This window comes from Emys orbicularis, chromosome 2 (genome assembly GCF_028017835.1).
Source record: "Emys orbicularis isolate rEmyOrb1 chromosome 2, rEmyOrb1.hap1, whole genome shotgun sequence".
NCBI classification, from domain to species: domain Eukaryota; kingdom Metazoa; phylum Chordata; order Testudines; family Emydidae; genus Emys; species Emys orbicularis.
Window position 1 is genome coordinate 35,866,350 of NC_088684.1, and position 12,749 is coordinate 35,879,098.

At 39.7% G+C, this 12,749-nt stretch overlaps 1 protein-coding gene across 1 annotated transcript in view; it reads left to right on the top strand.

Moving 5' to 3' along the window:
• Window positions 1-5,270, top strand: part of DPYS (dihydropyrimidinase) — a 40,680-nt gene extending 35,410 nt beyond the window's left edge. The window contains exons 8-9 of the mRNA XM_065397826.1: window positions 1,476-1,683; window positions 5,193-5,270. Of these exons, the coding sequence (XP_065253898.1) occupies window positions 1,476-1,683; window positions 5,193-5,270 (286 nt within the window). The remainder of the gene's footprint in view (window positions 1-1,475; window positions 1,684-5,192) is intronic.
• The last annotated feature ends 7,479 nt before the right edge of the window (window positions 5,271-12,749 follow it).

Here is a 12,749-nt window from a genome sequence, read left to right on the forward strand (position 1 = left end):
TTGAAAACTCTTTCACAAAACAAGGCCTCTGAAATAATGTTAAGGGTTGTGTTTTCACATGCATAATACTTTTTTGTACAACATGAGTGGCCAAGGCTGAAGATCTCTGGCTACTTCCAAACGATGTTCAGTAAGTGAAAACGTAAAGGTAAACAATAAAAAGAAAAAATGCCCAAGTAAAAATAAAACTCAGAGAGGAAATGAAAAATAGCTAAATAAAAATCATACTCCCCATCATACACTTAATGGGAGGCCATGTGTCTGGCCCAGGGGAAAAGAGCCAGGACATTTGAGTTCTAACCTCAGCTCTGCTGCTGACTCTGTAGCAACTTAGGGCTTGTCAGTACGGAAATAGCTATTGCAGAATAAGCTATACATAAATCATGCTAATTATTCTAGAAGATGGTGATTTTTATTCCAGAATAGAATGTCCACACAGGGAGCTATTACAGAAGAGTTATTCTGGTCCATTTCCTCATTTAGGCAATCCTTTCATCTCTTAGGGTTCATCTATACAGCGAGTCTCACAGGCCAGGTTTACAGACTCGGGCTTGGGCTATGGCACTAAAAATAGTTGTGTAGGCATTGTGGCTTGGGCTGGAGTTCGGGCTTTGAAGCCCCTCCCCTTCCTTTAGCTTCAGACCCCAAGGTCCAGCCCAAACATTTACGCAGCTATTTTTAGTGCCATAGCATGAGCGCAGGTCTGTTGGTCTGGCCTCTGAGACTTGTAACTGCTCACTGGGTAGACGTACCCTTAGTTCTGTCTCTTAGTCTACCCATCTATAAACTGAAGATAATAATGCTCATCTACCTCAAAGAAGTATTGTGATGTTTAATTAACATAAATTGGTTTATATCCTTGGAGGAATGGTTCTACAAAAGTGCAAAGTAGTATTATCATAGCCCCAGTATAGTAAAGTAACATAGCAAAGGGACATGGTGTTGAGCTCTAGGTCACCAGGTCAAATCCAGGCCTGTCTAGCAGTGACCAATATTCATTACCAACTTCTGACTCTCTAAGGTCTTGTCTTGTTAATACTTCTCAATCTCTTACTTGCCAGAGCCAAACTTTTCAAACCAGAGGTTGCAAGCTCACTTTGGTTGAAAGGACACATTTTTTCCAGGCTGTAATTTTGAACGTAGACATATTTGTTAAATTATGAGATCAGTCCAAAAATAAGGATCTGATCTGTTTTTTTACACTAACCTCTTTGCAGTGGAAAATTCTGCATTTAAGGCTGCAAAGTCCCTTCCATTTGAAACCCCTTTTTATTCTTTTGAAATGCAATTACTTTTCAATGAAATGTTAATGCTGTATTCTATTTTTACAGCTGCTTCCATGATGTATAGTGCAAAGCTGCAGTTTAATAATGCTGCTAAATTCTCTCCCCCTCCATTTCTTGGTGCTTTTTGTTGGAGCAGAATGTAAGGATAATAGTCACTTGTTTGGGTTTCTGTTTGTTTTGAAAACACAGGACTATATCTGCAAAGACACATCACCATGCCAACAATTTCAATATATTTGAAGGAATGATCTGCCATGGACTCCCAGTTGTGACAATTTCAAGAGGCAAAGTGGTGTATGAAGATGGAGTTTTCAATGTCACAGCAGGAGACGGAAAATACATTACACGTAAACCATTCCCTGAATATGTCTACAAAAGAATCAAGCAGCGGGATGAGGTTAATTAAAACAATACATTGCTGTAGTGCTTGCAATCTTTGTGCAATATGAGGAAAACTAGCTTTTGGGGGGGGGGGGGAGGTCTGGGTTTCTGTGGTTATTTCACTTGCCTTTGTGATCAAAATGTGCCCAGACTGGAGAAAGTGAACCTGTAGGTTGGAGTTTTATTGCTCTTCCTCTTTTCACACACAAACACCCAGGGCTAACTCCAGTTCTCAGGTATATCAGTGTAAGTTGGAGGTTGGGATCATGTGCCTTTGAAATCTTGGTCCCATTTATTGTACAGGTGGTCACACTGATCTAATCATGAAAAGCTCTGAGCACCTGTAATCGCCATTGACTTAACAGAAGTTATAGATGTTCAGCACCTCACAGAATGAGATCCTAAATTGTGAAAAAATATCAGCAATTTTCTAACTCTTTCATAGTTAGATATTTGGGGATCAATCCTGCAAGGTGCTGAAGACTGTAGGATTTGAGGCTCAAATAGGTAAAGAACAAGTTAAGAATAATTTAAACAAGCGAGATGTCTTCATGTTGGCAGGGTCGGATGAAATACCTCCCAGAATACTTAAGGAACTGACTGAAGACATCTCTGAGTCATTAGTGATTATCTTTGAGAATTTATGAAGGACAGGAGAGATCCTAGAGGACTGGAAAGGGGCAAATATAGCACCTATCTATAAAAAAGGGAATAAGGACAACCCAGGGAATTATAGACCAGTCAGCTTAACTTCGGTATCTGGAAAGATAATGGCGCAAACAATCAATTTGTAGGCATGTAGAAGAAAATAAGAAACAGTCAGCATGTATTAAGAACAAATCATGTCAAACCAACTTAAAATCCTTCTTTGACAGGGTAACAACCTTGTGGATAAGGGGAAAGCAGTAGATGTGATATATCTCAACTTTAGTAAGGCTTTTGATTCTGTCTCACATGACCTTCTCATAAACAAATTAGGGAAATATAGTCTAGTTAAATTTACTATAAGGTGAGTGCACATCTGGTTGGAAAAGTTTACTTAGAGCAGTTATCAATGGTTCACAATCAAGCAGGAAGGGCATATCAAATGGGGTCTCGCAGGGATCTGTCCTGGGTCTGGGTGTATTCCATATCTTCATAAATTATTTGGATAATGGCATAGAGAGTACACTCATAAAGTTTGCAGACAATACCAAGCTGGGAGGGGTTGCAAGCTTGTTGGAGGACCAGATTAAGCAATGGGACAAATTACCTAGGGACATTGTGGACTCTCAGTCATTGGAGATTTTTAAGAACAGGTTAGATGAATGCTTGTCAGGTCTAGATAATCCTTAGTCCTGCCTTGGTGCAAGGGACTGTACTAGATGACCTATCGAGGTCCTTAGCAGTTCTACATATCTATGATTCTATGATCCAGTAATGCAGTTCCAGCAGTGGGACTACACATATGCTTAAAGTTAAGCATGTGCTTAATGCTTTGCTGGATCAAACTGATGCTCAGCATTTTCCATGATCAAGTTCTCAGTGTCTAAATTACTAAAGGAGGAAATCTGTGAAACACTTAGATTGACTATTTTATGCCTGTTCACTGGTCATGTACTGGCCATGAGAAATATTTTTTCTGTCTTAGCACTGCTGACTCTGGGGGGTGGGGGGAGATTTCAAAAACACCCAAGTGACTTGTACTTCTAAAGCACTTAGGTGCTTTTGAAAATCCTGCCCTGAATCAATAATATTCATAACACTTTCTTAGAGCTGAAACAGATCAACATACGTGTGAGCTTTTTGCTGTTTGAAATGTTTCCAAACCAATTAATTGGGCATATTGTTTGCTCCAGTACTTCCCCCTTGCTGGCCTGATGAAATATATGCGCCAAAGGTTAAGTGGGGGTCTCTCTCTCTCTCTCTCCCCCAACTGACTTCCTCTCTGTAAACGCATTTCCTGTAGGAATTGGTAGCCTGCCTGCTAATTAACATACATAATACAAACAGGGTTACAAAATGCTTTTTTCTCTCTGCCAACTTCCTAAAAACATATATTCTTTTTGCTGAGAATTAAAAGGAGATTACTGTTTGTTTAGCTTCACAAATGAAAAAGAAGGCCTGGATCCTATACCATTCTTATATAGATGGTATAGATTGGTGTAAATTGGGTAAAATGGAGCAATCTCGATCTACACCAAATGAGGATCTGACCCAGAGTATTCTTGATTCTTTGCCTGATATTTGCCTTGAAATCAGGCCCTTCATTTAAACATCCCCCCAGGTTCTTGTATACATTATGTTCCCCTTTCAATGTTTATAAGAAATTTGTGTTTGGGAACCTCTGCTTTACATAATGCATCTATATATTGTACTTTCTCAAACATTCCTAAAGTAGTCAAGTTTTTTCCACAGCTCTGCTTAACAACTGTCACCTTTGGCCCAATCCTGCGAGGTGTTGAGCATCACCTGCAAGGTGCTGTGTGCCCTGAATTCCACTGATTTCATTGGAAGCTAGAAATATTCAGCACTTTGCAAGCCGGGGCACTTTATTACTAGTACTCTGTCTTCATTGTTTATCTTTGGCTCTGTGGGTTTCTAATGCAAAATAAATGACATTTAATGCTAATGCTAGTTTACTACTGAAACCATTTCTGGAGCCGTATTACACCAGCAAATACACAGGATGTTCATCTACACGTCTGGGAAAGGTCCATGATTTATTTAATACGTAATGAGAGGCTCATTTACTGGGTCTCCACAGCAGTGCTGAGCCTTGGTATCAGAACACCATTACGTCCAGATTCTGGTATTATGGCTAAAGCAGCAACCCGCACATGGGATTGAGATTAGTTGTGGCACTGGAAAAACAAAAGAACAAAACTGGACTGTATGTATCTTTTCAGAGGCAAATTCACAATTGAACTAAGGACAGACTTGGCAGTCACAGGATTTCTGAGACTACAGTAACTGTGCCAGTTTACATTTCCCATCAGAGAGAACTAGGGAGAATTTTCTCTAAACAAAACATGAAGAGCAAATGTCTTTACAAGTGACTTCAACCAAACTTGATCTCTTTTCGACAAGAGATAGAAATGCTGGAGGGGTGGTGTGCAGATCTGCAGGGGAGGGGACATCTTGTATCACTGTTATGCACCCACTTGTCTTGCCTGTAGTCAGAGCAACATTGACTAATTACTGAGAGATCCCCCAACACTCTAGGCTCTGTTTAGATTACGGGCTGGGAGTGGTAGGGGAGTGACAGTAAAATGAGATGGGAGAAGGCCAGTTGTTCCTAAAAATGGCTTCAACAGCATTTAAGGGAGTTAGCCAACCAACCCCAATTAAAGGTTGATAGGAGTTGTGTCAGACTCTCTTGGGCACTTTGAAATACTGAAGGTTGGGATTGTCAAGAGAGATGTTGAAAATGTTGTGAGGCATAAAATACGGAGCTAGGAAATAACAGGCTTCTATTTCGGTTGTGTGGCAATTTGCAAATGCAGAGGGAAACAAATAAGAAAGAACTGAACTGTTCTCTTATAGGTTTGCCAGCCTGTCCCTGTTGAGCGAGCACCATATGGAGAAGTGGGCTCAGTCCAGTCCAGCAGGGGAGGAAAATAGATGTATCCCTAAAGCGTGGCTCTCCCAGGTAACTCTTTCCTACTTTCCTTTCTGCACCTTTCTGAAAATATGAAGAACAAATATTGCAACCCCTCTTGTATGTGACAGGTTCATGTGGGCTGAACACTCCTGGAGAGTGGGTGCCCTGTATGTTTAATTTTGATGAAAACATATGGCAGGTTCTATAGCCCATGCTTGGGAGACCTTTGCTGATGAAAGCTTCAAACAGAGGAAATCCTATGGGATAACTGAGCTGGAGCCTGGATGAATTAAGTGCTTGAATGAAACTTGAATCTGAGGAACAATGAAAAAGTTGAGCTGAGTCCATTGCTGAGATAACACACCCCTTTTTAAGGAGCTATGTCGGAGGCCATGTCTACACTTAACGGGGATTGACGCTGCTGCAATCGATGCAGCAGGGTCAATTTAGTGGATCTCCGCAGAGCGCTCTCCGGTTGACTCCGGTATTCCACCAGAACGAGAGCATCTCCCATTGATGCAGCGCGGTGTAGGCACTGCAGTAAGTTGACCTAAGTTACGTCAATTCCAGTGACGTTATTCACGTAGCTGGAGTAGCATAACTTAGGTCGACTTACCCCGGTAGTGTAGAAAAGGTCTGAGATAGCAAAAGGAGCAGTAACAAAATCTGAACACAGAATGGCTTAAAATCCAACACAGAATTTTACAGAAAATTTTGAAATAACCCGATGTTTTTTTAGTGAAATGAGCTTTAAAAAAAAAAAAAAAAGAATGTTACCAGCCCCCCTGTTTCATAGTCAATACACTCGCCAAGGGCTATAATGTTTCTGGCAAGCACATAAACCTCTGTCAGAAGAGACAGATGAGCACCATGTCAGAGACATTTTAGTTGACTCAGAAGATACAAGACGGAAGAAAGGAGTTAATATCGGCTGACTGACTATGATAATAGGGCAGTGCAGCCCCAGTGACAGAGCAGGAATCTTCTCTATCCCCAGTTCTGCTTCTTACTCACGGTGTGACTTAGTGCAAGTCATTTAACTTGTCTGTCTCAGTTTCCCCATATATTCAAAAGGCATAAGAAGGCCCTACCTACCTAATGGGTAAGTTTGTGTATAAAATGCTTTGGTGAGTGAAGACACTGTAATTCCCCAGTATTAATTATGATGATATACATTTCATACTCTTTAGTAAGCATGCTAAGTAGACACACTTGTACAATGTGCATTAGTAAAGTGAGTTGCATTAACCAATTTACCACACCTTAGTATCTAAGTTACAGTTCTTTTTGTTATTCCCTATTCTAAACAGAGCAATGCAGGTTTATTTCAGATACCGCTTGTGGCAACTGTTGGTAAATGTCAGTTTTTTGGTGGTGACTACTACAGCACTACTTCAGCACCTTTGCCTCAAGGAAGATGGGCTCCACTAGAAGGGTATTGGTCACATATTTTCTTTCCTACAGAAAAATGCCATTAAGTGTTTAAGAAGCAGAAGGGATCAACTCAGAAAGAAATTTTTAAAAAGTTATAGTTTCACTAAACAGTAACGAGGGGGCAAAATGACCGCAAACAACAAGTATGTGAAAGGTGTATGCCCCGTGGCAGGGGAATAATTGAAGATGGGCCAGGCATGTAGGAGTCATCAGATGAAAGTAAGCAAAGGAAAACTTAGGCTGAAGACTGGGGGAGAAATTTGCTAATAGTGAGGTCTGCTAGCCTGTGGAACAGTATCCCAAGGGACAGGGAACAAGCTCCATTACTTGCCTCACGTAAAACGCAGCTATAGAAGGCACTAATGAATAAATATACTGCTGGGAACAAACCTGCAATGGCAGGATTATGGACTTATCTTTTCTATCTTTAATTTCTATGGTTCTGTGAACGTCTCCAGCAGTGTGAAGCTTCATCCAGAGCAACAATGAACAGCATGTTATTTGTTTTCCTCTGTCATAAGGGAGAGAACTCTTGTAACAGAGAGCAACAAAGGCTAAAGCTGCAACAGGGAGCTGTAATCATTCTTTCCAGTTCTTAGTGCTCTCCCTCTGTTATTACCACTTTGGGAGACAAATGGCAAAGTAGCGAGTCTGTCTTTTGAAAGATTATATCATATTGTCTTCCTTGTTTCTCTGTAGATAAAGCCAGATGAAAATTATCCTGCTTGCCCCATCTAAGCAATGCATTCTGGTGCCCGTCGTGAGCAAGTCCAGCATCAATTTTTGAAGAGCCAAAATTTACCAGCTGCAAAAATAGGCACTACAGATCTTAATATGCTTTAATGAGTGAATGTTGTCATTCTAGTAATTGCTTTAAAGGACTTTAGTTAATTGAACCAAACATTTATAACAGCAGAGTAACACAAAAAAGCAAAGCTATGTTAACACGACAGCTACTCTGCAAAGTCTTACTCTGACTGCTGGGATGGTATTTCTTCACATTTTACTTTTTTAAAACATCACGTAGTCTAGCAAAATAATAAGGCAATACATTTCTTTCTAGGGCTTAAACACAAGTTTTCTTTATTCTTGCCCTATAAAGCCACCATAGATTAAGTCTAATTCTCTTGCTTCACATGGTAGAGAGGAGTTCTGTGTTCACGAATTCACAGATTAAGGCCAGCAAGGGACCATTATAATTGTCCGGTCTGATCTTCTGCACAACACAAGCCACAAATTTCACCCAGTAGCTCCTGAATCTAGTTCAACAGCTTGTGGTTGAATTACAGCATATCTTTTGGAAAGACACCCAATCTTGCTATCAAGTGCTGTACTTGGTTCCTCCTTCCTGGAAGAAATTAAATGCTGTCAGAGATCATTCTGACCTAGTAGTGCTATCACTGTGCCAAAAGTGGATGGTGGCCCTCCTGGAGCTCTATTCCAACCAGTCTGGTCAGGTGCTTCTTTTATCCCCTCTCCCAGGCTAATCTAGGCGGTGAGAAAACTGGTGGTGATTCTACAAATCTGCCAGCATCACCCAGCTGCACTAGCTCTGCACAATGACACACACTATGCATAGAGAAGCATGGATACAGGATGCAATAAAAGTTTAACAGGGCAACTTGGCCCAGAGTATATTAGCAATAACTAGAGCTGATTTTTTAAAAAGCTTCAAAATTTAATTTTTTTGCAATACTTTCAATTTTGCAGGTTTGAAACAGACCTATTTTTCAATGTTTTTTTATTCAAAATCATTGTTGAATTTTCTTATGGACCAAAAACTGGGTTTTTGACAAAGGAAATGTTAATAAAAGTCAGTGTTTCCTGGAGTCTGTTTCTTTATTTAAAAAAAAAAAAAAAAAATGAAAAACTTCTCATTTGTTAAATTTCAACCTGTTTTTTCTTTGGGAGGTAACTATATTCCCAGAACGACTATGTTACTGCTAATATCATGGTTCTATCACTGTGTGTGTATTCTGTTCCTATGTAAGCAGCCAAAAGCAGGGCCTTTGCTACACATCAACCCTGTTTTGTGTGATTTTTTTTTTTTTAACAGAATGTTCCCCTGTATTGTCCCTTATTTGACAGCAGTTGATGGGAAAGCATGTGCTGCAGAAAGCTGGGGAGAGTGCTGAACCCAGCAAACCTTCTCTCATGCATGGAGCCATTGGGTCCCGACTTTGAAGGGTTAGGGAGCTCCCAGTTCTATGTGTGGGACTAATAGAAGCTTTCATGAGGTGCGGGAAGATTTTTCTCCCCACCCTGCTTCCATGTATGGACCAAGCAGGAGAGGAAGTCAGCTCAGAGGTGATTTGCCACCCATCTACATGAATACTGCAGCTTTAATAGAGGTACAGAAGAGGCATGATAGGGGCTGTGGTGCTAGATCTGACAGCTAAGAATCATGACTTCTGCTATAAAAACTGTCCCAGAGTCACTTAGTATGAAAATAAGCTCCTGCTAGGCCAATCAAGTCCTATGCCTGTGGATAGCAATGTAGAGATCTCTCAGCAGGGTGGTCAATAGGGACATTCAGGAGGAACTAAGATGGATTCCCACTACTCAGATTAGTTTTGAGATGGCAGAGGCAGCAGGGCAATTTATTCATACAGTATTGCTGAAATGTTTGTTATAACTCTCCTCATCTCTGATGAGTGGAAACTTCAAGCATGCGTGGAACCTGCAGATTCTTGCAATCTGCCCCACTCTGTGGCTCCTGCTGTCCGTCACAGAGCCACTGCATTTTCTTAACATTTTTTGCTATTTGTGGAGGGGGGAGAGGGGAACAGAAGTGTGGAAAGAGGGACGGGGATAGCAGAAGATAAATGTTTGCATGTAAAAATAGTAATTTGCATTGATAGGCTGCCTTTCATCCAAGGGTCTAAAAGCCTCACACCACATACCTGTGAGGCAGGTACATCTCATTACACTGATTGTATGGTTCTGGGATCTGTGAATGTTCAACACCTCTGCACATCAGGCCACTGTCTTAGCTAATTAAATAAAGATGTTGATCTCAAGTTTGAAAGTGTTGGCCTCAGTGACTTGCCCAAGGTGACAAGTCAAACAGTGACTTTGTGAAAATTAAAACTAGAACCTGGGAGTCAAGACTGTCAGTCAGCTGGATAGCATAACTATGCCCAGAATTTTCAAACGTCTTTTGGGCTCAGGAGTTGTCTGAGGGTGGCCCTGCTGAGTTCAGAAGGCTGCAAATCATTACAGGAATTGTTAGTGATTTTTCCAAAAACAGATGTTTTCACAGTGTGATACAGACAGTAGCTTTATGAGTTATATAAAAAATGTATGTAAACTGAGCTTTCTAGACCATGAAAGTATATTATCAGTGAAAAATATATATTCTTTGTAGGCTCCCTGCACATATTTTTATGGCAGAAAAAATAAGGAACCTACATTTCATATCTTTACCACAAAACTTGCCATTTCTATTTGGATTTCTTCAGCTTTATGCCAGAGTTTGTACTCCTTACAGGAGGAGTCCTTGGGTTATTGGTCATTAATGAAGGGATGCTATTTCTATTAATTGATATGTTTTAAATGTAATTAGCTTTTTAACTAATGTATAGATTTCATGAATACCAAACTGTGCTTTTATTCACAGACTGTAACTGGGTTTTGCCCCATGTATGATTTTAGCTACAAGAAAATTTATGATTTACTACAACAGATAGTTAGGTCATCTCATTTGCTATGCTAAATGGTCATTTTCCCATTGCAAATACAGACACTAGGGCTCTAATAATAGAATTTTAGAAATTAGGGCTGGAAGGGACCTCGAGAGGTCATCTAGTCCAGCCCCCTGCACTGAGGAATGACCAAGTAAACCTAGACCGTCCCTGACAGGTGTTTATCTAACCTGTTCTTGAAAACCTCCAATGACTGGGATGCCACAACCTCCCTTAGGAGCCTATTCCAGTGTTTAACTAACCTTAGAGCTACTGGGAAAAACTTTTTATCTAACCTAAATCTCCCTTGCTGCAGATTAATCCCATTACTACTTGTCCTACCTTCAGTGGTCATGAAGAACAATCAATAACGGTCTCCTTTATATCAGACCACAACATATTTGTTTATCAGGTTACTTTTCAGTCTTTTTTTTTCTTCAAGACTAAACATGCCCAGTTTTTTTTACTTTCCTCATAGGTCATTTCTGTTGCTCTTCTTTGGACTCTCTTTTCCAGTTTGTCCACATCTTCCTTAAAGGACACATTACTCCAGCTGAGGCCTCACCAGTGCCAAGTAGAGCAGGACAATTACCCCCCATGTTTACACACAACACTCTGGTTAATATACCCTAGAATATTAGCCTTTTTCGCAGCTGCATCACATTGTTGGCTCACACTCAATTTGTGATCCACTATAACTCCCTGAACTTTTTCAGCGGTATTACAGCCTAGTCAGTTATTTCCCCATTTTGTAGTTGTTCATTTGATTTTTCCTTCATAAGTATAGTACTTTGTATGTCTTTACTGAATTTAATCTTGATGATTTAAGATCAATTCTTCAAAGTCATCGTTAATTCTAATCCTGTCCTCCAAAGTGCTTGCAACCTCTCCCAGTTTGGTGTCATCCACAAATTTTATAAGCTTACTTTCCACTCTATTATCCAAGTCATTAATGAAAATATTGACTGGTATTGGAACCAGGACAATCTCCTGTGGGACCCCACTAGATACGTCCTTGCCCTTTGACAGCAAACCATTGATAACTACTCTCTGAGTGTGAGTTTTCAACCAGTTAGGCTCCCATTTTATAGTAATTTTATCTAGACTCCATTTCCCTAGTTGGCTTATGAGAATGTCACGTGGGGCTGTGTCAAAAGCCTTATTAAAATCCATCACTACTTCTTCCCTTCTATCCATGAGGCCAGTAGCTCTTTTAAAGAAGGAAAATAGGGTGGTTTGACATGATTTGTTCTTGACAAATCCATGCTGGCTATTCCTTCCAATCCTATTATCCTCTAGATGCTTACAAATTGATCATTTAATAATTTGTTCCAGTATCTTTCCAGGAATCAAAGTTAGGCTGACTGGTCTATAATTCCCAGGTCCTCTTTGTTACCCTTTTTAAAGATCAGTACTATGTTTGCCCGTCTCCAGTCATCTGGGACCTCATCCATCCTCCAGGAGTTCTCAAAGATAATCACTAATGGTTCTGAGATTGCTTCAGCTAGTTTCTTAAATACCCCAGGAGTGAATTTCATCAGGTTCTGCTGATTTGCCTACATTTACCTTGTTAAAATATTCTTTAACCAGTCCTTTCCCTATTGTAGCTTGTATTAAACATCTGGTCCCAATTAATGAAGACTGAAGCAAAATAGGCATTAAAAAGCTCAGCCTTCTTGGTGTTGTCCTCTCTTAGCTCTCCTTCCCTGACAAGCAGTGGACTTATGCTATAAACAACAGATTTCAGCAGCCTAAAATGGAAGTGATTTGTTACATTATTGGTGAGAGGAAAGACCAGCACAGCACACCCTTTCACTATTAACAATGGTTAGCACTTCATCAGCGTGAAAAGAAACAACTCTGATTTTGTGTCCTACCCCTCCTTTCCAGTATTGTCCATGAAGAGGAGTCTTCAGCTGCACATTTATAGTCACAAATTCTTATACTAGTTCTCCTAGCCAATCAGACTTCAGGTTCATTAGAGATCCACCCATCCTAGATTAAAGCTGTGTGAATAACTGATTGATTCCCTGGCCATATAATAAAAAAAAATTGTTTTGTGTCAACCTGAAATGAAATTTTTTCAAAATGTTTGGTAAATCAAAACAAATTTAGATTTGGTTCAAACCAAAATTTTTGTTTTGTCTGACATTTGCAATTTTTATTTTTTAATAAAACTGAAGTAAAGTTTGAAGTAGTTTTGAATAAAAAAATCAAGCTGTTTTCATTTTAAAAATGACAAAATGAAACATTACAATTTTCAGATTTTTTTTTTTTAATTTTAAAGAATTTGGTGAATTCTACATGAATCTGCAAATGCCAGTCAATCCAAATCTGCATTTTTATTTATTTATTTATTTATTTTTTGGATGAAGAAAAAGC